Raw genomic sequence first — 25,948 nt, 5'->3', positions numbered from 1 at the left:
TGTTAGCTCAGATTTTTCTTCCAACATTTTTATTTCTTGTTATAGACATCATTACTGGTGGAGTTGCATTTGGATTATCTTTTTGTTCCTTAATATAGTGTGAAGGCACCCTCCACTCTTCAAAAAAAGTATTATGGTCTTAATTTATGAAAGGTTTTATGTACCTAGGAGAGAATTCTTTTTAATTATGTACTCCATATTTCATTTTCTTTTCCATAGAGCAGACCAGCAACTGGACAAGGTAGTCTTCTCTTTGTATATGGAAACCATGAGTGAAGCAATAATACAAAGAGTTTTAACAATTCAAATTGAAAGAAAAGAAATAGACCAAAAGAAGAGTAAATATTTAACTGATTTGTTCCTTGTAAACAGAAATTTTAGCACTAGGTAGAGGGGGGCCTGACCAACTCTTGGCTGGATTGGAATGATACAAAGCAATAAAAGAAATAGAGTTTATCAAAGTAAAATGGAGAATGGTAAAGCTGCAGCTTCTGGTCAAAGATATTTTCATCAACCTAAATTTCTGTTGTATACCATGTATAATGTATCTGAGCTGGCTGAGCTGTTTTATTGGCACAGCATTGTTTTTCCAGGTGGAACCAATAAAGTTGCAGATGTACAGGGCTTCTGGAATGCTTACTCTTGGTGGTGGGAATGTTGTACCTCAGTACACTTTTAATAAAAAAATATCCATAAACACTATTTTTGATTTGTCATCTAGTAATTGATATAAAAATAATGGGAAAAAACCTAAAATATCCAATTTCCCTTTATCCAACAAATATACTACAATGGGAACAAGTGATTTAAAAAAATGTTTCACCTCATAAAATTACAAGATAGTGTTCAATTAATTCACCATCCCAACACAACACAGGAGAAATAGAGTACCACCATCATTGCACCAGGCTGGTAGGGATACACATATCAATGTATATAAATTATCTTGTAATTAAATTGAAGAAAAACAAGAATGCTTATCTTGATGTAGAAGACTTTCACCGCTAACCAGCTGGGCTGTATCTTCCTCTGTGTTTAGATTATAGAATTACCACAGTTGGGTGATGTCATCCGACAGATCCCCGGCACGGACGATACCCGGCATACTGAAGAAACCTTTTGGCAGCTGCACCATGCATGCATGGGTTCCTTTCCACCTTCCTCAAACGTACAGGACCAGCAGTCTATTTTTAACCATGGAGCAGAGCAGACTGGTATTTTTTGGCTCTCCTGAGCACAGTTGGATTTTTTTCTTTTGTGCCATCCTGGGTTTTTTCCAGTATGAGTGTACAGGCCCTTCTTCCTTTTTCTTTAATTTTTTCTTTCTCTCATTAGTTTTTCTTAGTGTTCCCAGCCCTTTTTTCTTTATTTTTGACCTGGCTTCACAGCCCACTTTAGACCTGAGCTCCTGGTCAGGACTTATTTAAAAAAAAAAAAAATAGAGCCATTTGATTTCACTGTGGCTATTTTTGCCCTGATGTCACTTGAAACTCTGAGATTTTAAGAAATGCTCACGGTGCAGCAAAGTCATCTCTATGACCCTCACAGTTGATGCTTGCTGTTCCTTGAACTTGACAGCTAAGCCTCTAACAGTTAAGTTCTGCTCTAAATTGCAGTAAAGAACCCAAAAGTCGGGAGGCCCTGCTCAAGAAGCTTCTTGGAACCACTAAGTCCGGTCCATCAACATTGGCATTGGGAAGCATTTGTCCCAATGGCTGGCGGAGCTGAATCGGATACTGGGGATGTGCTGACACCGAGGTGGTTGCCACCTGCCTTGACATTGGGCATTAGTATGGCCTCATTAAGCCAAATATCATCAGATCCACACCGAGGACATGCCAGGATTTGATGTTATCCTTGTTGGCGCTGAGGGACCCCAATGTTGTGCATCAAGTGGATGCGAAGAAGCACCAACATCGGACCTCTTCAGAGCATGGTACAAAGAGCTCTGGGACACCAGCATCACCAGTACAAGAGGGACCATTCCTTGGCGCTGACCCACAGCGGGCACAGACTTGGTCTTCACATGATTATTTTGCTGATACAGGCATCTGAGGACTTCTCAGATGAGGCATCAGTTAATCTGCCTGCAAATGGCCCATCCCACCCCCCTACCTCAGGCAAGGAGAAAGTCTCCCCCAAAGGCGCTTTCCTTGTCTCTTTTTGAGAGTGAAGGCTAGATCCATCCCATTTAATTTGGAGATCGAGGACGAGCCCAGGGCCGAGATGTTGGGACATCCTTGACTATGACGCTCCACCCAAGGAAGCTGTGACAGTACCCATGCATAGCATTGTTCAGGTTGTGCAGTTGAGAAATTGGGAAACCCCCTCTCTCTGTGCAGCCCATTTTCTGGAGTCTAGATTGCTCCTGGATTCAAGAAGAAGCAGTTTCCTCACCATTCCAAGGTGCTTGAATCCACCCTCAAAAGGGCCAGAAATATCAGGACACATGCTTTGGTGCTCCCGAAGCAGGATGCTAGGACTCTGAAATTTTGTGGGAGGAAAGCTTTTCAGGGCTCTATGCTTATGTCCCACATAAAGTCCTACAAGCTTGACAGCATCCATTTGCTGGACTTGGTGTTTAGTGTGGCAGAGTTTGCAGACACTCTGCTCCAGATCAGACAGCACAACTGCATAAGTTAGTAGCCAAGCAGAAGGAGTTTTGAATTCACTGATCTCAGGCAACCTATAATGCCGAGACTCTGAACACCACATCAAAAGCATTAGATATTCATATGTGCAGACTCATCTGGCAGCATGTTTCAGAACTAGAACCAACGGTTCAGGAGAAGCTGGCGGATGTCCCTTGCAGAGGTGATCATTTTGGGGGGACAAGGTGGAGGAGGTCAATGACCTCATCAAGAAGCATACTGATACCATGAACTCCCTGTCCCAGCCCACTCCTTCTGCAGCCTCCACTTGGAGGTTTTCAGGTGCTGATCAGAGAAGATCTTACTTCAGTCAGCTCCCCAGTCAAAGCAAGAGGCAAGCTTTTTTTTTTTTAAATAGAAATTTTAAATTTACAACCTAAAGTTCCTTGTCATCAAGCAGATGAATCCATTACGAGTGGGTTGTGTCCATCAACCAGCAGGGGGAGATAGAGAGCACTGAAAACCATAGTGCCTCATGACAAGCTAGCTCCATCTGCCTCTTCAGTATTCTCTATCTCCCCAGCAGGGTGGACGCAGCTTATTCAGCTCCTTCAGAAAATCTGCCTGGGAAGGCTCCTGTGCTGTTGTTAGTTGTAGCAGGGGTGTTGTGGCTGGTGGTGCCCACTTTAAAGGCACATAGATACGCCCTTTCCCTGCCTTACCCGGCCCCTGATGTGGATGTAGACACATAGGCAAGCCCTGTCCCTATCTTTGCCCATGCTGTTCATGCAGGCACATAGGTTCGCCCTTTCACTGCCTTTCCCACGCTACTGATCCTCTGGAGTGGAAAAAATTTTGCCTCTTGTGCTGTTGCCTCTAACTTTCCTCACAGCGTTAAAAAAAAAAAAAAAAAAAAAAAGTCGCTTCGCGCTGTAGCACTGCAATCCCAGAAAAGAGGTTTTCTTCTGTTTGCGCAGCAGATTGGAGCTCTGTGGACTCGGTCCGGTGAGGTAAGAGCATTTTGTAGCTCCTCCGGGGAGGGCCCGCGTTTGGGACGATTTTGGCGCAAATCCGCCATTTTTAATTTCCTGCCGTTTTCGGCGATGGCTGCGGAGGTTGTTAAGCGCTGTTCCCGTTGTGGCAAGCGCAGATCAGCAGCTGGGCTCTGTAAATCGTGCTCTTCTGACGTCAGAGCCGGCCCGAGCATGGTGGGCGAGGTTTCTTCCTGCTCCGTGGAGCTGGCAGCGGGCGCCATTTTGGAACAGCATGACACTACCCCCACTGAGGCAGAGGGATTTGAGACTGGAGGGGAGTTTTGTATGGAGGCTAATATGAGCCATTACCCCCGGTCTGGAACCGGAAGGCCAGGGTGAGCCATTCTCCCCTGAATTTGTTTTGCTGCTGCATAAAGCATTTATGATAAAAAGGGCTCTCCCGCAGGGGTCTCAATCGGCCCGGCTGCGTGTGTCCCCTCCAGTGGAGTCCGGCCTGGAATTGCTGTCAGGTGCGTTTTCCCCTGACAGATGGCCGCAGGAAAAGCGCAGAAGGGTGGATTCCCCTTCAGAGTGTGGCGCACCCCTTTCCCCCCCCCTGTGGTCGGGATGTGAGGAGTCTGAGGGGTCTGGCAGGCCCTCGTGGTCTGGAGAGCCAGAGGAAGGTGCAGGATTGCCATTGGATCCAGATGATCCTTCCGCGGTGAGGATTTTCCACCGCGATGAGCTGCCAGCGCTTATTTCTAATGCATTGCAGGCCCTCTCTATTGAAGATCCTGCGAGTACTGAAGTCTCCTCTGCTAATCCGAGAATGACAAGTACAAAGAAGCCTGCTCGAGCCTTTTTTTTGCATGACTCCATCCAAGAGTTTATTTCGGCTCAATGGGCTGACCCCGAGGGGCCTTTGAAAGTTGCCAGGGCTATGGGACAGTTATACCCTCTAAGTGAGGAGCATTTGGCGGGCCTGGCTGTGCCTAAAGTGGAAGCCCTAGTCACGGCTGTGACAAAGAGAACTACCCTCCCAGTTGAAGGAGGAGTTGCCCTGAAGGACATGCAGGACCGACGCCTTGAATCAGTTATAAAGCGGTCCTTTGAGATTTCAGGCCTATCCTTATGGGCGTCTGCATGCAGCTGTTACGCTGCCCGAGCCTGCCTCACTTGGTTACAACAGTCAGTGGAACAGCCCGGAGATGAAGCGGAGCCCCTTGTGGAGGTGGCATCGCGGATGGAGTCGGCCTTGTCTTTCTTGGCTGACGCCCTTTACGATCTGGTTAGAGCTTCGGCTAAAAGATGGCTGTGGCGGTGGCAGCTCTCCGCCTGTTGTTGCTACGGCATTGGGCGGCTGACATGGCCTCTAAGCAAAGGTTGGTGAAGTTGCCCTTTCAAGGCCTTCTATTTGGGGAGGAACTGGAGAACATTGTTAAAGGCCTGGGGGATGCTAAACCCCAGTGCTTACCCGAGGATAGGCCGCGGCCTTCCTCCAAGGGCCAGGCGGTTCCCTCCTCTTACAGACCTCGCTTCCGTGAAGCTCGAAGGTATCGCCCGGGGCGTTCTACTGGGTTTACTTCACGTGCCCGTTTTCAGCAGAGGAACTCCTTTCGCTTGGACAAACATTCCGCAGCAGCTGGCTCAAGACCTAGAGTTCAAGGGCGACCCTCTCAATGATGGTGCGCCGGCCCCCTTCTCAATTCCTGTGATAGGAGGATGACTTTCCCTCTTTCTCGAGGAGTGGGCCAAAATTTCCTCAGATCAGTGGGTCTTGGACCTGATCAGAGATGGCTACAGAATAGAATTCAATGCCCTGATAAGAGATGTGTTTGTGGATTCCCGATGCGGTTCTGCCGCCAAACGGGCGGCGGTAGAGGAGACTTTGCAAGGCTTGATTCACATAGGGACAGTGTCCCCGGTGCCTCCCGCCGAACTTCGCTCTTGCCGTTACTCCATTTACTTTGTGGTGCCGCGAAAAGGAGGGTCTTTCCGGCCTTATGTTTTCGAGGGAAGATCTCTGGCCTCTCTCTGGCTGTTGCCCGGATGTGACACGGTTTCTCAGAGGGGTGCTTCGGCTCCGTCCTCCCGTGTGGGCTCCGTGTCCGGCCTGTAACCTGGGGTTAGTTTTAAAGGACCTTCAGTGTTCGCCCTTCGAGCCGCTAAGGCGAGCTTCGGAGAAGGATGTGACCCTAAAGACGGTCTTTTTGGGTGGCCATTACATCGGCGAGATGGGTGTCTGAGCTCCAGGCGCTGTCCTATCGAGACCCATTTCTGTAATTTTCAGAGTCCGGAGTTATGGTACGTACTGTGCCGTCCTTCATGCCTAAGGTGATTTCAGCGTTTCACCTAAACCAGCCTATTTTCCTGCCCTCCTTTTCTAAGTGGAGGAGTGGCCTAGTGGTTAGGGTGGTGGACTTTGGTCCTGGGGAACTGAGAAACTGAGTTCAATTCCCGGCACAGGCAGCTCCTTGTGACTCTGGGCAAGTCACTTAACCCTCCATTGCCTGCCACATTGAGCCTGCCATGAGTGGGAAAGCGCGGGGTACAAATATAACAAAAATAAAATAAAGAGGAGTTTCCATAATCCTTTGGGCACTTGCACATTCTGCATGTGCGAAGGGCTCTGTTGCAATATCTGCGCATGTCAAATGCCTTCAGGACCTCTGACCACCTTTTTGTTCTATTGTCAGGTCCGCGCAGAGGGCCTCCAGCGTCTAAGGCCACAATAGCCCGTTGGCTCAAAGAAGCTATTTTTTTCAGCATATCTGCTGTCTGGCCGGCCTTCGCCTGACGCCTTTAAGGCACATTCCACAAGAGCGATTTCCTCTTCTTGGGCTGAAACTGGAGCACTCTTCTTCAAGAGATATGCAGTGCAGCGACATGGGCTTCTAAGCTCTCATTTGCCCGACATTGCAGGCTGGATGTGGCTGCCAGGAGAGACGCACATTTTGGAGCACAAGTGCTGGCGCATGGTGTGGCTTGTTCCGACCCTATCTAGGGATTGCTTTGTTACATCCCACTCGTAATGGATTCATCTGCTTGATGACAAGGAAGGGAAAATTAGGTTCTTACCTTGGTAATTTTCTTTCCTTTAGTCATAGCAGATCAATCCATGAGTCCTCCCTCAGTGGTTCATTATGTGATTGATATTAATTTTATGTTCAGTTTTTCCTGTAGATATGTTCCCTCATTGGGAGAAGTTGGAAAACAGTCTTCAGGATTTCTGTTCTGTTACAGGAGGTTGAGTTCGTCCCTCCTTTGAATTGTTGCTCCTGTTCTGGGGCGTTCATCCGCTGTGAGGAAAGTTCATGTTATTATACTTTGCGGTGTTACACTGCTTTGGAAGCTTCAAATACTGAAGAGGCAGATGGAGCTAGCTGGCCATGAGGCACTATGGTTTTTAAGTGCTCTCTATCTCCCCCTGCTGGTTGATGGACACAACCCACTCATAATGGATTCATCTGCTATGACTAAAGGAAAGAAAATTACTACTACTACTATTTAGTAAGAACCTAATTTTCCCATAAGTTTGTCAAGAAACATGCCATACAGTAACAAAAAAACAATAAGATACTAAATGCAATTAGCCCAAGAAAATATTAGTACAGGCTTTTAGTCCACAAACAGGGAGGCGTGAGCAATTCACAAAACCTGAGAGGAGACCACAGAAAAAAAAAGTAGGAAATAGTGGTAACAGCACTTAACTCTTTAAAGTCCAACTTCCATCTAGACTATTACTTGGAGATCCTTCCAACTAAAAAGTGATGCAGCTGAGAAAGGTCAAAAAAACAGAAAGTAGTGTTACATTTACAGGGAAACCTTAGCTGATATCTTGCCCCCAAAGTCAACGCCTCCTGCCTCATAAGCAAAAATATTTTCCTTCTCTCCTGTTTCCACCTGGAAACATTAGGAAATATATGAATTCGCTCTCCCAAAAACATAACTGTGGCGGCTTGCTGTAAATTCAGCTTAAGCAGAGCTTTGTTATCTTGAAGGAAAGCAAAAGATACCAAGAGGGTGACTTTAAAGACCAACTCCTCCTGAGAACTCCCCAAAAGCACTGAAACATTCAACCTATCAGAAGCTAATTGTACTGCAAATGGCCCTTCTGCTTTCTCTACCATAGCTAAAGGAACAGGTAAAAAAAAATGTTTATATAGGTGGTAAGCCGCCTTCAGGATATTTGAGTAAAGTAGTGTTTGAAAACCTCCTTCAGAAATTTATAGAAAGTATCTCAAGGGAAGCTAAGCTTAACAGATCAAAATTCTTAAGTTCAAAGCTCTGACTCCATTTTCCAAATTTTCAGGCTTAAGATAAATCAACTTGACTCCTTGCAGAAACTTAGTTTCAACCTCCTTTACTTGAGAGAGAGAAGTTTCAACCATCTTAAGCTGGTTTTCCTGGTGGGTCAGTCAAGACTGAACAGTTTCAATAGATGAGACATTAGACATCAAATTTGTGACAAAATTTACACAGACCTTCATGAAGGGTCTCCACAGCTGTCCAAATGGACTCCAGCATGATCTTTGTAGGTCTTACCAGCACTGCAGAGCTGCACTGGATTCAGGCCGACTCCTTTGCACCTCTCCCAAAGCTGTGTCGGATGGAACTTCTCTTCCAGGCAAGCCCAGTGCAGACACTTCTGGAGCTACTAAGGAACCCAGTTCACCCGGGCAACTCTCCCCAAGTTTACAGCGGTGCCAGGGTCCTGGCCTTCCGAGACTGCTACAAAGCCCCTGACTTCTGATGCTCTGGCGGCTGCATTTCCCGGCATGCAGATTGCTCCCGGGACCTGAGTGGGACTGCACAGGCTAAGTGAAACATTGTCATCTCCATCCCAACAAGAGTATGCAGTCATCAGGGCTTGCTGAAGTCCCCAAGTCTCAGTGGGTAAAGAGGGAAATCTACTGACTTTTCCCTTTCCTTTTCAGCATTGAAAAGAATTTTTCTGTAAGTTCAAAAAAAGTAAGAATCCAGGAGCACTACTGTACATGACCTACTAGGACGCCATCTTGGTCACGCCGCAAGACAAGGGGCAAGCTTTTGACTGGCTTCAGGAGAGCAAAGCTGCTGTAAAAGTGACTATCCCAGATGGTCTATTGGTAGGACAGAGGCTGAATTTGTATCAAGATGGCATCTTGGATTGGTGGGTTCTTGAAATAGTCTAGGGGGAAGGAGGAGGGTTTACACCCCTCACGGCTAAGAGCTTTCTCTACATTGTCCACCAAGAGTTTCAAGATTCAGCTGTCGGTACCAGAGCATGCTTCCAGAGGAACTGTTCCTTTCTATAGGCCCGTTAGTCAAGCCCGTGCCACCAGGGAAAGAGGGGAAGGGATTCTTTTCCAAGTACTTCCTCATGCCCAAACAAATGGGGGAGATTTTCATTCCATCTTAGACCTAAGAGTCCTGAACAAATATTTGCTAAAAAAAAAAAAAGGTTTAGGATGGTTTCCATGGCACCCTGCTTCCCCATGATTCAGGAAAACAGTTGGCTATTCTGTCTGGACTTGAATAATGCTTACACCTACATTCAGATGCATCCATTTAACAGGAAGTATTTAAGATATTGATTAGAGAAACTCAACTTACCCTACCCTATGGCCTCATATCTGCTTCCAGAGTTTTCACAAAGTATCTTTCCATAGTCGCAGTATTGCTATGCAGACTGGGAGTGCACGTGTTTCTCTACCTGGACAATTGGCTGGTCAAGATCACGTTCCCAGGAGGGTGCTCAAGATTCCATGCGGAGAACCATTCGGGTGATGGAGTTACTAGTGTTCTTTATCAACTACCCAAAGTCCCATCTCTTTCCAGCTCAACAATTTGGAGTTCACTGGAGCCCAGCTAGATACAGTTCCAGCTTGGGCCTATCTTCCAACTCCCAGAGCTGATGCCATGATCAGCAGCCAGAAGTTCACAGTTTAGCAGATGTTGAAGTTGCTAGGCCATATGGCCTCCACCATGCATGTCATGGCACATCTCCACTTGAGGCAGGCCCAATGGACCCTAGCTTCCCAGTGGTGTCGGCCCTTCCGGAATCTAGTGGATGTCATCTCTGACACTCCAGAACTCGCAGAGTTGCTCTTGTGGTAGATAATTTGGTCCAATGTAGTTCTGGGACTTCCATTCCAAATTCCTCTTCCACATAAGATACTGACAATAGATGTGTCCAATTTGCGTTGGGGAGCCCATGTTAATGGGCTTCACACTCAGGATCTTGGTCTGCTTAGGAGACTCAGCTTTACATAAATTTCCTGGAGCTATGGTTTATCTGACTTTCACAGATCAGCTAATGCACCAAATTATTATTCAAATGGACAATCAGGTTGTAGTGTACTACAAAAGCAGGGAGGCATCATGTTTCAAGAAGCAGTCAAGTTGTAGCAGTGGACTTCCAACCATGCCATGGTATTCAAGGTCACACACCTGATAGGGAAACACAGCAGCCTGGTGGTCAGACCGAGCAGCGTAATGCAATGGCATGATTGGTGTCTCAACATGGGCGTTGCCCGGGAGATCTTCCAAGAGTGGGACACTCACTGGATCTCTTCGCCACACAACAAAGTCCTTCAGTTCTGTTCCAGGCTGAAATCACATGACAGGCTAGCATCAGATGCCTTTTTCTTTGATTGGGGAAAGGTGTCCTGTACGTGAGTCCTCTGATTCCCTTCATAGGGGGAAGACTTCACTGAAACTCAGGCAGGACTGAGGAGCCATGATTCTCAACACGCCTTACAGGCCGAAGCAGATTTGGTTCCCTCTTCTGGAGTTATCCTCCAAAGATTTTGGGAGATTGGACAGTTTTCCAACCCTTATCACTCAGAACAAGGGGTCTCTTCTGCATTCCAGTCTCCAATTCCTAGTCCTCACAGCTTGGATGTTGAGAGAGTAGAAATTGCATCTCTTCAACTGCATAAGGGTGTCTTACTACTACTACTTAGCATTTCTATAGCGCTGCCAGGGTTACGCAGCGCTGTACATGTTTAAACATGGGGAAGGACAGTCCCTGCTCAAGAGAGCTTACAATCTAAAGGTAACAAACTATGTAGTCAGTCTATGTAGTCAGTCTATGTAGTCAGTCAGTCTATGTAGTCAGTCTATGTAGTCAGTCTATGTAGTCAGTCTTCCAGGTCCTGCTTGCTTCCAGGAAAGATTTCATAAAGTGGCTTATATTTTCAAGAGGAAGAAGACCATCTGTTGTGAGGGCAAGACCTTATATATTCTTTTTCCTGCCCTACACAAAAACAACTCGAATACCTTCTATACCTTTGAGTCTGCTCTCAAAACCAAATCCTTAAGGATTCATCTCAGTGCAGATGGGAGAGCAGTTTACCATCACTGTGTAGAGGGCAAGCCCATGTCTATGCACCAACCTACTTATCACCATCACTCCTATTATCACCCCCACCGTCATATCCTCAACTTCTCTCTCTCCACTGCAACTGTCCCGGACACCTTCAAGCATGCTGTGGTCACACCACTCCTCAAAAAACCATCACTTGACCCTACCTGTCCCTCCAACTCCTGCACCATTTCCCTTCTACCCTTCCTCTCCAAGATACTTGAACGCGCCATCCACAGCCGCTGCATTGATTTTCTCTCCACTCATGCCATCCTCGATCCGCTTCAATCCGGCTTTCGCCCCCTACACTCGACAGAAACGGCACTATCTAAGGTCTGCAATGACCTGTTCCTCGCCAAATCCAAAGGTCACTACTCCATCCTCATCCTCCTCGACCTATCCGCCGCTTTTGACACTGTCAATCACAACCTACTTCTTGACACACTGTCCTCCTTTGGGTTCCAGGGCTCTGTCCTCTCCTGGTTCTCCTCTTATCTCTCCCATCGTACCTTCAGAGTACACTCTCATGGTTCGTCCTCCTCCCCTATCCCGCTCTCTGTTCCTCAGGGATCTGTCCTTGGGCCCCTTCTTTTTTCAATCTACACCTCTTCCTTAGGCTCCCTGATCTCTTCTCATGGTTTCCACTATCATCTTTATGCTGACGACACCCAGCTTTATCTCTCCACACCAGAAATCACTGCGGAAACCCAGGCCAAGGTATCGGCCTGCTTATCCGACATTGCTGCCTGGATGTCCAACCGCCACCTGAAACTGAACATGGCCAAGACTGAACTTATTGTTTTCCCACCCAAACCCACTTCTCCTCTCCCTTCACTCTCTATCTCAGTTGATGACACCCTCATCGTCCCCGTCTCATCTGCCCGCAACCTCGGTGTCATCTTCGACTCCTCCCTCTCCTTCTCTGCGCATATCCAGCAGATAGCCAAGACCTGTCGCTTCTTCCTCTATAACATTAGCAAAATTCGCCCCTTCCTCTCTGAGCACACCACCCAAACCCTCATCCACTCTCTCATTACCTCTTGCCTTGACTACTGCAAACTACTCCTCACCGGCCTCCCACTTAGCCATCTATCCCCCCTTCAGTCCATTCAGAACCTTAACCGATATACTCATATCACCCCTCTCCTCAAGTCACTTCACTGGCTTCCGATCAGATACCGAATACAGTTCAAGCTTCTCCTACTCACCTACAAATGCACTCGATCTGCAGCCCCTCCTTACCTCTCTACCCTCATCTCCCCTTACGTCCCTACCCGTAACCTCCGCTCTCAAGACAAATCCCTCCTTTCAGTACCCTTCTCCACCACCGCCAACTCTAGGCTTCACCCTTTCTGCCTCGCCTCTCCCCATGCTTGGAACAAACTCCCTGAGCCCATACGCCGGGCCCCCTCCCTACCCATCTTCAAATCATTGCTCAAAGCCCACCTCTTCAATGTCGCCTTCGGCACCTAATCACTACATCTCTTCTCAGGAAATCTCATCTACCCCAACTTGACATTTCGTCCTTTAGATTGTAAGCTCTTCTGAGCAGGGACCGTCCTTATTCGTTAATTTGCACAGCGCTGCGTAACCCTAGTAGCGCTCTAGAAATGTTAAGTAGTAGTAGTAGTAGTAGTACTATGCAGCCTCTAGTTTGTTTTATGTGGAGGTTTGCTTTTGACTGAGCCCCCAGTCAAACTTCTCAGTGTTATGGGACTTCAATGTCATCCTCACCCAGCTGATGAAAGCTCCCTTTGAGCCATTTGATACCTGCCTTTTGAAGTTCTTGGCCTTGAAGGTTTTTGTCTTGATGGTGGTCACTTCAGCGAGTAGAGTCAACGTGCTTCAAGCCCTAGTAGCTGACCAACCGTACACAGTTTCATCACAACAGAGTGATTCTCTATATGTATCCTAAGTTTCTTCCAAATATAGTGTTGGAATTTCACCTTAACCAGTCAATTGTTCTGCCAACATTTTTCTCAAAACATCATTCCTATCTTGATGAAAGCGCAGTGCACCCCCTGGACTGCAAGGAAGCCTTGACCTTTTATCCGGAGCGCATTAAAGTCCATAAATAGTCCACCCAGCTTTTTTGTTTTTTCACCAAGACTGAATGGGGGCAGCCATCATTAAGCACGCTTTGTCCAGTTGGAAAGCAAATTGCACCTCCTTCACTTGTGCCAAATCCAAACTTCAGTCAGCGTCCAATGAGGAGATCTGCAAAGCTGTAATGTGGTCTTCAGTCCACACATTTACATCTCACTACTGCCTTTGAACAGTTCAGTCAGACAGTTCTGCAAAATTTGCTTGGTGTGTAGAATCCAACGCTACCCTCCTAGGTCCCTTTTTTATATGTAATTTATAGCTCTGTCCTTATGTTCCAACTACTGGAGTTTCTGTCAAAGCCCACTTCAACCTATTCAAATTTGTCTTGTCATTTGCAAGACAAAGACTGTAAAAGTCTACCAGGCATTGTCCTCTCGTTCTGAATCACTGGAGTTTCCATCAAAGTTCTCTGTAGCCCATCCTAAACCAGGTCGCCATATGCAGGGCTCAGACCGTACAAGCCAGCCCAGCACTGGCCTTAATTGATCAACCAGAGTTGCCATCTAAGCACCACTTGACATTCAAACACAATATGCAACCCTTTAAGCTTTGGGGTTTTTTTTTAATATCATTCATTGTCTAATTAAAGATCTTCTGTGTTCATCCCACGCATTTTGAATTCCACCACAGTTTGTTTTTCTATGACCTCCCTTGGGAAGGTCATTCCAGGCATCCACCACATTCTCCATGATAAAGAATTTTCTGACATTACTTTTGTCTACCACCCCGCAACTTCAATTCATGTCTTCTAGTTTTACCACTTTTCCTTCCCTGGAAAATACTTGTTTCTATATTAATACCTTTCAAGTATGTAAACATCTGTATTATATCTCCGCTGTCCTCTAAGGTATACATATTCAGGTCTTCCGTTCTCTTCTCATATTTCCTTTGGTGCAAGCCCCATATCATTCTTGTTGCCTTCCTCTGGACCGCTTCAAGTCTTCTTACATCTTTAGCAAGATGCTGCCTCTAAAACTGAACACAATACTCCAGGTGAGGCTCACCCGTGACTTGTACAGAGGCATCAACACTACCTTTCTTCTGCTGGTTACACCTCTCTCTATACAGCCTAGCATCCTTCTGGCAATGGCCACTGCCTTGTTACCTTCAGATCCCCAGATACTATCACCCCAAGATCCCTCTACCTGTCTGTGCATATCAGCCTCTCATCGCATAACATATATGTCTCCCTCGGATTTCTACTCCCTAAGTGCATCACTCTGCACTTCTTAGAATTGTATTTTAATTTCCAAACATTAGTCCATTTTTCTAAAGCTTTCCACTCCCTCCGGTGTCCACTCGGTTACAAATCTTGGTATCATCTGCGAAAAGGCAGATCTTATCTTCTAAACCTTTGGCAAGGTTGCTCACAAATACATTGAATAGAATCGGTCCCTAACACCGATCCTTAAGGCACTCCACTACTCACCTTTCCTTCCTCCAAGTGAATTCCATTAACTACCATCCTGTGGCATCTGTCTGTCAACGAGTTCCTAATCCAGTTCACCACTTTGGTCCTAATTTCAGCCTCTTGAGTTTATTCAAGAGATGAGGAACTGTGTCAAAGGCTTTGCTTAAATCTAAGTAGATTACATCTAGTGCATGTTTTCGATCCAATTCTCTGGTCACCCAGTCAAAGAATTCAATCAGATTCATTTGGCATGATTTACCTTTGATAAAACCATGTTGCCTCTGATCTTGTAACCTTTTGGATTCTAGGAAATTCACTATCCTTTCCTGCAGCATCACTTCCATTACTTTTCCAGTAACCGAAGTGAGGCTTACCGGCCTGTAGTTTCCAGCTTTTTCCCTGTCACCACTTTTATGAAGAGGGACCACATCCGCTCAGGATTTATTAAACAAATCTTTAAGAGGACCCTCCAGAACCTCTCTGAGCTCTCTCAGTATTCTGGGATGGATCTCATTCGGTTCCATGGCTTTGAGTTGTTCATAATCACTTTCTTCCATGGATGGTGCCATATCCACTCCATTCTCATATGTACCTTTGCCAGTCAATTGTGGTCCTTCTCCAGAATTTTCTTCCATGTACACAGAACAGAAGTATTTGTTTAGCATGTTTGCTTTTTCCTAATAATTCTCCACATAGCTCTTCACAGCATCTTTCAATCTCACAATTCCATTTTTAGTCTTCCTTCTTTCACTAATATACCTGAAAAAGTTCTTGTCGACCCACCTTACATTTCTAGCCATTTGTTCTTCTGTTTGCACTTTTGGCAGACTTATCTCGCTCTTGGCTTCTTTCAGTTTTATCGGGTATTCCGCTCTGTGTTCCTCTTCTTGAGTTTTTTGTATTTCATGAACGCCAACTTGTTAGCCTTTATTTTCTAAGCTACTTGCTTGAAGAGCTAAATCTGTTTCCTTTTTCTATTGCTTTTATTTACTTTCCTTACCTAAAGGTTAGTATCCTCAACCACTGCATTTGCACTTCTTGTATGTCCTCCAAGCCCATTGTGTTTTTCTTAAGGTATTCCCCCATTTTGCTAATGTCAGCATGTTTGAAATCCAGGACTTTGAGTTTTGAGTGCCTGCCCTTCACTTTAGCTGTTATATCAAACCAAACTGTTTGATGATCACTGCTGCCCAGGTGGGCACCCACTCAGACATTAGACACACTTCCCCATTTGTAAGCGCCAGATCCAGAGTCGCCCCTTTCCTCATGGGTTCTGTCACCATTTGTCTGAACAGAGCAGTTTGTAAGGCATCCACGATCTCTCTACTTCTTTCCAATTTCGCAGATGGAACTTTCCAATCCGCATCTGACAGGTAGAAATTTCCCAGCAACAGCACCTCTCTTTTCTTTCCCAACTTTTGGATATCTGTAACCAGTTCCTCTGATTGTGTTGGAGGTCTGTAGACAGCACCCATATGGACAGAGGTTCCATCATTTCTTTTCATGATGATCCATATCGCTTCTTCCTTTACCCAGGCTCTTGGCATATATATATATATATACACTAAATTTGTTGAAATAAAGCTTAAACCAACAGCATAAAAGTAAATAAACTGCATAAATACATAAGATGACCTCAAATATAAAAGACTGAAAATACAAACATAGGACTGTCACACCCTGAACACAGAAGCTGTGAACATCAGAAGTAAATTAACAACATAAATATATCTATGCATGAGGGGAGGTGGCTAAAAATGTTTGTAACACAGACCTTAAGGTTAGATGTTGATTAAGGCCCACTGGCTGCCTATTCAGGCCAAAATTTATTTCAAAGCTTGCATTATTATTTTCAAGTAGTATGTAGGAGAACAATCAAGCCTTCCTTATGTGACAAGATGAAAAAGTAAAGCAATTAAGCAAAAAATTGAAACCAAACTAAAATGTGAATAAACCTTTAATATTCAGCTTATCAAAATGTTTGTAGCACACAGAAAAGGACTCGACACGGCTGCTAGCATCACTCTGCATTTAGCTTTCATCGTTAGCGGTATTAAGGCCATACATTGCTCACTTTTGTGGCCGCTTTAGCCACTTTTATAGTCACTGGTCTTGCTCGACTAACGAGTGCAGTAGTGTGGGCTTAGAAACTTTTATCCACAGTCACGTGTCTAATATTTCACTATTGCCTTTTCAGCACTTGTCCCACGGCACTTTATTTTGTCACAGTTTCTCCTCGGTTCTTTCCCTCCTGTTTTTTTGTTTCCCCTTCCTTTTCTTTTCCTCTTCCGCTCCCTTTTTTTATCCTTTTCCTATCTTTCGTTTCCCCTTTTTTCTTGTCAGAGGTTTCAAATTGCTATTAGTAAGTTCCTTTTTTACTCTCCTCTAGTTTGACATTTCTGTTTTATGCAACAGCTAAGTTTGACTGTTTATGACTGTTTTATCCTCAAGTTCTGTTTGTGACACAGTCTAGGTATGCATTTTAACAAAACTTTCTAACCATCAGCTTATTTAGCTGCGATAAAAATGGCCTTAGCACCCATGAAAAACCTGCCTAAGAACATGCTAAGGGCTACTTTTTCTCACTTCTTAGTGAAAGGACCCCTTAATGATCTTCCTGATATTAAATCTTAGGTTTTAATTAGGGTTTTACCGAATATTCATACTTGATTTGGTCTTGAATACATTATTCGTGTTTGAACGAATAGTGATTTAAATTCAAATACGAATAATCTGGGGGCTCTACTGTGCTAAATCCTACTGAAATAAGTGCTTCATCTCTGATTTCACTTTGCTTTTTTTTATTATTTATGATGTTAAAGGTCAATGCCCATTATTCATATATCACCAAAATAGTAAAATATGCTATTCGGTACAGCTCTCGTTCTAAGTTCCACTCATCACGGAGAGCCTCTGTCACGTGTCACTTATATACCCGATTTCCCACCAAATGTGAAGGAATGTCTCTGAAAAATGATGACATTAGAGGGTGCCACCTCTAGAAGTAGATTTAGTCTTCATATTATGTAGTAGATGATGTAATGATTGAAACCTGTTGTGCCAACATTTCCCCCACCAACACAACTTTCACCCTCCCTAAGACTCTGCTATTCCTCTTCCTTGCCTGTCACCTTCCCTCCCTGCAGGCAAGGTTTTTTTTTTTTTTTTTTGTTACATGTGTACCCCGCGCTATCCCACTCATGGCAGGCTCAGTGCGGCTTACATATTGTATACAGGTACTTATTTGTACCTGGGGCAATGGAGGGTTAAGTGACTTGCCCAGAGTCACAAGGAGCTGCCTGTGCCTGAAGTGAGGAAACTACACTTCATGCAGTGCCCTACTCCCTCCTCCTACCTACAACACCAAAAAAAAAAAAAAAACAACCTTTCAAACTCTCACCGTAACCATTTCCACTCATCATTGCCCAGCCCAAAATACTTTCCCCCAGTTGATCATCTCAAGCACACATTTGTTCCTCCATTTTCAGTACATAGCCAGTATCTCAAGTTCCAGAAATGGCAAATAATAATATAACCAGTCTTTAAGTCACTCTTTCAAATTGTGGAACTCATCTCAACAACTGGACTGCTGCTTGCTTTTCAGCTCTTTTTTGTCCCAGGTGAGACAGCCTCTTCTTTTACCCTTGGCATTGATTCTCTGCCAGGCTGTAGCCTCTTTTGTCAGACAGTTGTGTTTCCCATCTGGCTTCTTCATTTTCTTCAGCACCTCTAGAATGGACTTCCTCTGGAGAATGTCCCAAGCTGTTTCTTTGCTGGCTGCACGTGTGTCTGATGCATTTACCATAATTTAAATGTCAAAAGGGTAAAGCCACTTGTAGCGAATACCTCTCTGAGGATGTGGATAGCATTCGGAGGGATCTGGCGAAGCTTGAAGAATGGTCTAGTAATTGACAACTCACATTTAGTGCTAAAAAATGCAGGGTCATACACTTAGGTTGCAAAAGTATAAGGAAAAGGTATAATATAGGGGATGAAGTACTTCTGTGTAGGAAAGATTTGGGGTGAATGTATCTGATGGTCTCAAGGTGGCCAAACAGGTAGAAAAGGCGACAATAAAGCCAGAAGGATGCTTGGGTGCATAGGAAGAGGAATGACCAGCTGGGAAAAAAAAGAGATTATAGGTTCCATTTTAAATACTGTGTACAATTCTGGAGACTGCACCTACAAAAAGATATAAGCAGAATGGAGTCGGTCCATAGAGCGGCTACAAAACTGGTCAGTGGTCTCTTTCATAAAGCATATGGAGACAAGGCTCTCAATATATATACTTTGGAAGAAAAGCAGGAGAGAGGGGATACGATAGAAACGTTTAAATACTTCTATGGCATTAATGTACAAGGAGGTAAGCCTCTTTCAAATGAATGAAAACTGTGGAATGAGAGGGCATAGGATGAAGTTCAGGTTATAGGCTCAGGAATAATCTAAGGAAATACTTTTTCACAGAGTGGGTGGTGGACACGTGGAATCACCTCGTGGTGGAGGTGGTGGAGACGAGGACTGTGTCTGAATTTAGGAAAGCGTGGGACAGGAACGTGGGATCTCTTACGAAAAGAGGAGATAGCGGTTGCTGTGGATAGGCAGAATGGATGGGCCATCTGGCTCTTATCTGCCGTCATGTTTCTATGTTGCAGAAACTGTGTCAAGTCCTTCATGTCCCTTTTTCTCTGCATCGTAGCCAGTGCCAAATCCTGAAAGACCTCCAGTTCACAGTACTCCCATTTTATAGTCTTTTGCTTCCTTATCTGAGCTACTACAGCTTGCTACGTTCAAAGGAGGTCAAGCAAGCTACTACATCTCTGGGTCTGTTCATGCTTGGTAATCCCAGGCTACTGTATGCCCTCTCCATACCTGCTGGAGCTGACTCCAGTAAGTTGGCAGAAATGTTTTGAACCATCTTTTTCACATCTGCATATTGTTGCAGTTCTGAGAGACTACATATTCTGATGTTATGCCTGGAGCGATTCTCCATGTCCTCAAACTTTTTTCTTGTTAGCAAGCTGATAGCTTGGATTTGTACAATTTCATACAGTTTTTAATCCTGTCTTGGGCCTAGATTGGCCATATTTATTTTTATTTTATTTTTTTAATTTATATTTTATTGCATTTAAATTACATTTAGTCAAACAACTTAAATGTGAAGAAAAGGAAACATAAATTTCAATCAATTATATAAAACAAAGGAAATAATACAACACTTTTAGACCACAAATTCTAGGTTCTGGACAAGAAACAAGGAATAAAATTAAAAAAAAAAAGGAAAAACTTTAAATCTAAAAGCAGTACTGTGCAAAACGCTCACAGCCGAATGTCAGCGTTATCAACCTGTTGAACTTTCTGGTTTTGAGTTCGACTACTTTCTCTAGATTGGCCATATTTAGGTGGCGTGCAGCCGCTTGAGGTTTTTCTTCTGTCACTTGAGTTCTTTGAAATTTTGACAACAGTGTACAATAGCAGTCTACTCCCGATGAAGGCTGTATAGCTGAAACATGGCCCGTGTTGAGTGAGTTTGTCTGGGACTGCAGTATTATACCTGTATTTGGTGAAGACTGACAGCAATCAATAAAATACAACAATCAATAAAAATATTGTTTTTCATCACATCGGATCATCATAATGATTTATCCCTCCCACTTCTGAGGTTTGCTTCCTCTAACTTGATGCACATGTGTTCCTATTTTCACTGACAACTCTCCCAGCCTTGCCATAGTGCATGCTGCTCCATATGATCTTCTTCCATGCCCTGTTCAGATACTTCTCCACTTGCCTCTTTTACCTCCTTTTTTGCTCAGCAACTTCTTGCCTGAGCTCACTGAACCATCTTTTTAACGTCTTGTGTACTACCTCCAAAGATTCGCTTCTCACTCTTAATCTTCCACTGACTCACCACTCAGGATCACCGCCATATCTGCCTGCTCTCCATTGCTGTTCTCTCACTCTGTCCTCACATAGTGTTTCTTGAACTGTGCTAAACATTTCCAGACAGTCATACTCCCAACCCACAACATTATCTGTTGCTGGCCAGTACTACTTAAGATGCACTTTTTCTGGAGTGTTTTATTTTGGGGTGAGGGGGGTGTCTCAACCCTGGCTACATGGGAGCTTTAGCTCTGGGCATCCATGCGCTGCTGATCATGTCACTTCCTCAGTTTCGTTTATTTCTGTTCTTTTCCAATTTATTTCTGAACTGCAAACACATGAACTGGTCATGTGTTTGCAAGTTTCATATTGTAGTATGTTTAGTCCTTTTATTTTGCAATCAGATAATACACAATGGTATTTCTGAAATAAATTATAAATTGATGTTTCAGAGAGGCCTAGTGAATGGCAGTATAAGAGTACTGCTGGTTTTGGGAGTCTCACAAATACAGCTGTGCTGCTCTTGGGTTCCTGCTTCTGTTAATTACTTCCTCTTTCTCCAGTACTGATTCATATTTCCATTCTTTCTTGTGCGCAGTGAGAATGATTTGGTGAGGTAAAGGTTCACTGTCTTCTCATATTTTAGTCTTGGTCTTGCAGTTGTTGTTGGATGTTCACTGTAAAACAGTACTTATCAAACTTTTTATGGTTGCAACACCATGATTGTGGTCTAATAAAATTGTGTTTAACCCTCCCCATCCCTGAGATTCTGTTACAACCCCCAAATGCAAGTTTTGTGACCCCATATGGGGTCCCGACCCATAATTTTGGAAGGTCTTTTGTAAATACAATAAGTGGCATAACAGTTGCATGTGAGAGAGGAATCATCAAGGAATGAGGAGGAGATAGAAATACAGAAAATGATGGTAGAGGACAACCATACAGCCTACACAGTCTGCCCATCCATACCAACTACTAAGTTCTATAATCTCTTCCTCTCTCTCAGTGATTCTCTGTGTTCATCCCATGCTGTAGGAATATAGAAAGATAATTTTTAGGAGTTCGCCAGAGGATCTTTGTTTGGACACTACCAGAGACGACAATGCTTGACCTGTCTCGTAAAAGTAATCATTTTAGGAGCAGTATTGTAAGGCACAGAATTTTATGTTGTAAAGTTACACTGCAGTTCACAAGTCTTTTTTTTATTCTTAGCATGTCTCCCTGATCCAAGTTTTTATGTTTGTAATTAGGGAATTCAGAAAGAAAGTCAGAACTACAATGAGTCTCAGATTTGATTGTAGAGTATGTAGCATGCAGGCTGCTAAACGTTTAGTAGCAAGGTTGGCTATGTCAGCCATTCAGAGAGTCACACTGAAAACAATGGTGGGAATGTTTGTGACATTTGCTGAATAGCATAGTAATGTATTCACTTTTTCCCTTAGTGGTTTGGCTTTTGGAGTGTGAATGTCTTTAGAAATCAGACTCTCTCAAAGTAGATAGTGTTGCTATGCAAGAGCCTTTTGCTGTCAAGATCAAAGTATCAAGTAGTTAAAAACAAAAAAAAAAAACAACCAACAATTTCCTATCTGATTTATGTTCTAACAAGGCTAATACATTTTTGTTCTGAAAAATGTGCTTCAAACTGTCATGTTCTAAATAAACTATCCTATTGTATTTGCAGGAGATGATGCCTCCTCCCTCACACACAGCATTTTCTGGTCACCATTTGCCATTTGTTGGGTTTACATATACAAGTAACTGGTAAGTAAATTTAGTTTTCATTGTAATAGCATAATACTACACAGTATTACAGTGGATATGAATACTACCAGAGATTTTAAATAAAACAAGGTCACGTATCTTCAATGCCTCCATCCTGAGCAAAAGTAGCCCAATGTGCATAGTAAAATAACATTAAAAACAATGCTTTACTTACTAACAAACTGTAACTGTCCTTCGCATCATTTTACCATAGTGAAGCATTCTTCCTTCACATACACCTCACAGCTTGTCTCCTGGTCATTTGAAATTTCCAAATTGGAAATTACTATATTTTCACATTCTTCTGAAGGCCAGATAATTGGTTTCCTGTCTATTAATGTGAAAGAAGGGATACTACACCCATGGGCCTACCACTGAGAAAGCTCTCACAAATACATAACAATCTTCCTTAACTGCTGCAATGACCTCAATGTCTGGCTTAAGAGTGTACTGCTCCCATCTGGACTGCAAATAGCCAAGATTCACACCCCGCGTGGTCTTGACCACCAACATAAGCATCTTGATAATAGTTCGAAATTGAACTGCTAACCAATGGAGAACTGTGCTGCTGTGGTCCCATATTAATGTTCATGGTATTACAACATCACCATGGAAGTAGATATCAGTAATAACATTCTGTTTATTGACAGTTGAACTTGCTACGGCTGCCCTGGTTAAATGACAGAAACAGGCAAGGTGAAACCAAGGTGATTCATGTTCTCTAGCCATTGGAGCAAGAGCAAATTCTCAGCCTGAATTTCCATGATTAGCAAGATGGAATTCTATGGCATATTAATCTGGAAAAAAAATAATTTTATACGTCTAACTGTAAACAAAATCCAGGGATAGGTATGCAGGGGCCCAGCAAATTTCAGAAAAATAGGGGTTTTCTCCCTTTTTTTCATAGCTAGATATGGAGAAATTTTGCAGTAAATTGATTTTTTTTTCCTGAACCTTCGCATCTCTAACCAGGTAATCTGGAGTAATAGCAGCTGTTTACACAATACACTTTTCCCACTGAAATGAAAATGATACGATGAATGGTGCTGCCTATATCTTAATACTAATTTCGGTTCGAATGCAGATCAGACAATCAAAAATACAATCCGAAAAAGGATTGAGACCCGGCGTAGCTTCTGCAGATCAATTGAAGACCTGGAAGCTCTTTGAGGCCTTTTTTCCTGCTAACTTGAAGACAGCCTCCGTAGGAGGACGTTCCTGTCATTTATCAGTAGCAGATCCTTTTTCGGATTGTATTTTTGGTTGCCTATATCGTAATCCACCATCTACAACGGGAGGAAAAAGAGCCTCACAGAGCTCCTAGACCAGAATCATGTCTATCGGAGCTTAAGCGGATGCAAAGCTATCCTCTGTTCATCATAGGCTCAGAAAAACCCTCCACAGAACTTGTTAATTTTGCACCTCAAACCAATAAACTTTAATGAAAGAGCACTTATCTTTCACATTGGAGATTAGATCGCATCCCCTTCTGCCACACCAAGCCAACAATGGCCAGCGTTTCAAAAAAACTGCTTCATTTTTATTTTGCTTTATATCACCAGACTTATGCCACCAAGACCCTGAAGCAGTTTTTTTGAAACGCTGGCCATTGTTGGCTTGGTGTGGCAGAAGGGGATGAGATCTAATCTCCAATGTGAAAGATAAGTGCTCTTTCATTAAAGTTTACTGGTTTGAGGTGCAAAATTAACAAGTTCTGTGGAGGTTTTTCTGAGCCAATGATGAACAGAGGATAGCTTTGCATCCGCTTAAGCTCTGATAGACATGATTCTGGTCTAGGAGCTCTGTGAGGCTCTTTTTCCTCCTGTTGTAGATGGTGGATTGTTTAAGATATAGGCAACACCATTCATCATATCATTTTCATTTCAGTGGGAAAAGTGTATTGTGTAAACAGTTATTTGGAAAGATTTTTCCACACCTCATGAGTTAATGTGTAATAGCAGCTGTGACAGCCATATATCTCAGTACCTTTTTGTAATGTCTTAATTACGTGATATTACCTCTCTGTTAATCTTCTGTACAAATGAGGGAGACAGACAAATCTGTAACAGGGACTGTTGAAAGTGAATAACTCATGAGAAGTGAAAAATCTCATACATATTTCTAAATTGTAAGAAAAATAATCTTTCTCTACTTTAGGGAACAATTATTTCTGTTACTATGTTGTCAGAATTAAAAGGTGCCAATTTGTAATGCTTTGGTGGACATTATCACAAATTTTCTGGTTCATTAATTTATGTGAAAATACTTTGTTCTTGAAATACGTTTCTTTGTAAAAGAATTACTGTGATTACCATTGTTAGTGCTAATCCCAAAGTAAAAGCAGGATCAAGCAACTCACAGTTTGAAATGTGACACATCAACATAAAATAGCATTGAAAGTTCTGTTCTCTCTGTGGTTTTATGTGCATATTATTGAATTGTTGATGTACTTAACTATTAAGAGTTTGCCATAGTTGTATCTGAAATGGTGTCACACAGTGGACAACAGAAGTAGATATTGAACTATGAAAATGAGTGCAGTAGCCCCTTGTTGTGTGAAACTTTGCTTATAAGAAAATTGCCCCCCCCCCCCCAAAGTAATATTTGCTTAAACTAGGGGCCCTTTTACTAAACCATGTAGGCATGTATGTGTGTCCTATTGTGTCAGTTTTCAACTACCGCCCAGCTACCACGTGGCCTGGGTGGTAATTTCATTTTTTACGAGTGATGGAAATATTTCTGGTGCACGGTGCTAACCGGGTGGTAATTGGCATTGTGCACGTGCTGATGATTACCGCCCAGAGACCTTACCGCTAAGTCAGTGGATGGCAGTAAGGTCTCAGGCCCAGAATGGACACGTGCCAATTTTCATTTTGCCACACATCCATTTTTGGCCAAAAAAAGGCCTTTTTTGCAAGTGTACTGAAAATGGACCTGTGCACGTCCAATACACACGTCTACACCAGCACAGGCCATTTTTCAGTGCACTTTAGTAAAAGGATCCCCTAATCTGTAACAAATCCTGGTTATTCTGTTCCTGAAAGAAGGGTCTTTGTAAAGTGAATATTTAATTTATTTACAGCATTTATAACACGCAAATCCAAATAGCATTTGATCCAAGTGGTTTATGAGCAAACATATATAAAATAGCAACATACTCACATATAGCATATATACAGGGAAGGCAAGTTGAAAAAAATATGCCTTAATATGCATAGAGTTCTATAGTTGAGGGCCGAGGGCCATCCACAGGTCACACACAATCTCTTGTCACAGAGAAATGAGCAAACAAATAAAATGTTTTTTTTCTTCCATATAAATAATCAGTGATTTTTTTTTTTTTAATTTTGCTTCATGCTTTTCTAGTGTCCTTTCAGACCAGAGTTGTCTAAGGGATGTATCGGGACCAGCCTCCATGGACCTTGATGCCAGTGTTCAGAGAACTTTAGAGGACAGCTTAGCAACAGAAGCTTATGAGAGAAGAATAAGGCGCTTGGAACAGGAGAAACTTGAACTAAGCAGAAAGCTACAAGGTAAAATTTTTCTAGTGGATTTTATTCTTTGGTCAGCAGGCAAGTTTTAAGTAGTAACATGATAGTGTGAAAAGCCCTGCATCCTTGGGTGCTCTAATCTTTTCTCCTGTGTGTTTAAAAAAATAATTATTTATATAGATATATATTTTCTATGATATTTCTTAGAGAACATGCCGGACAGATTGGGTGAGGTCACTGATGGATCCCCGATGTGGATGCCACCCAGAGTTCTAAAACTTCTAGAAGCTTTTGGCAGCCCTGAGTGGGCATGTATGCATACCTTCCTGTCTGCCTCAATTGTATGGGGCCAGCAGTCATCTTTGTTGTCTTTCCAGGGAGCTGAAAGG

At 43.4% G+C, this 25,948-nt stretch overlaps 1 protein-coding gene across 1 annotated transcript in view; it reads left to right on the top strand.

Annotated features, from left to right (window-relative positions):
• LOC115465558 (serine/threonine-protein kinase MRCK alpha-like) overlaps positions 1-25,948 on the top strand; it is an 806,479-nt gene that overhangs the window by 364,307 nt on the left and 416,224 nt on the right. Inside the window, 2 exon segments of the mRNA XM_030196108.1 lie at positions 21,989-22,068; positions 25,435-25,601. Coding sequence (XP_030051968.1) covers positions 21,989-22,068; positions 25,435-25,601 — 247 coding nt within the window.

Source organism: Microcaecilia unicolor, chromosome 3 (assembly GCF_901765095.1).
Source record: "Microcaecilia unicolor chromosome 3, aMicUni1.1, whole genome shotgun sequence".
Lineage (NCBI taxonomy): Eukaryota > Metazoa > Chordata > Amphibia > Gymnophiona > Siphonopidae > Microcaecilia > Microcaecilia unicolor.
Note: the sequence above shows the minus strand (reverse complement) of the source record. Positions and strands in the feature narration are given on the sequence as shown.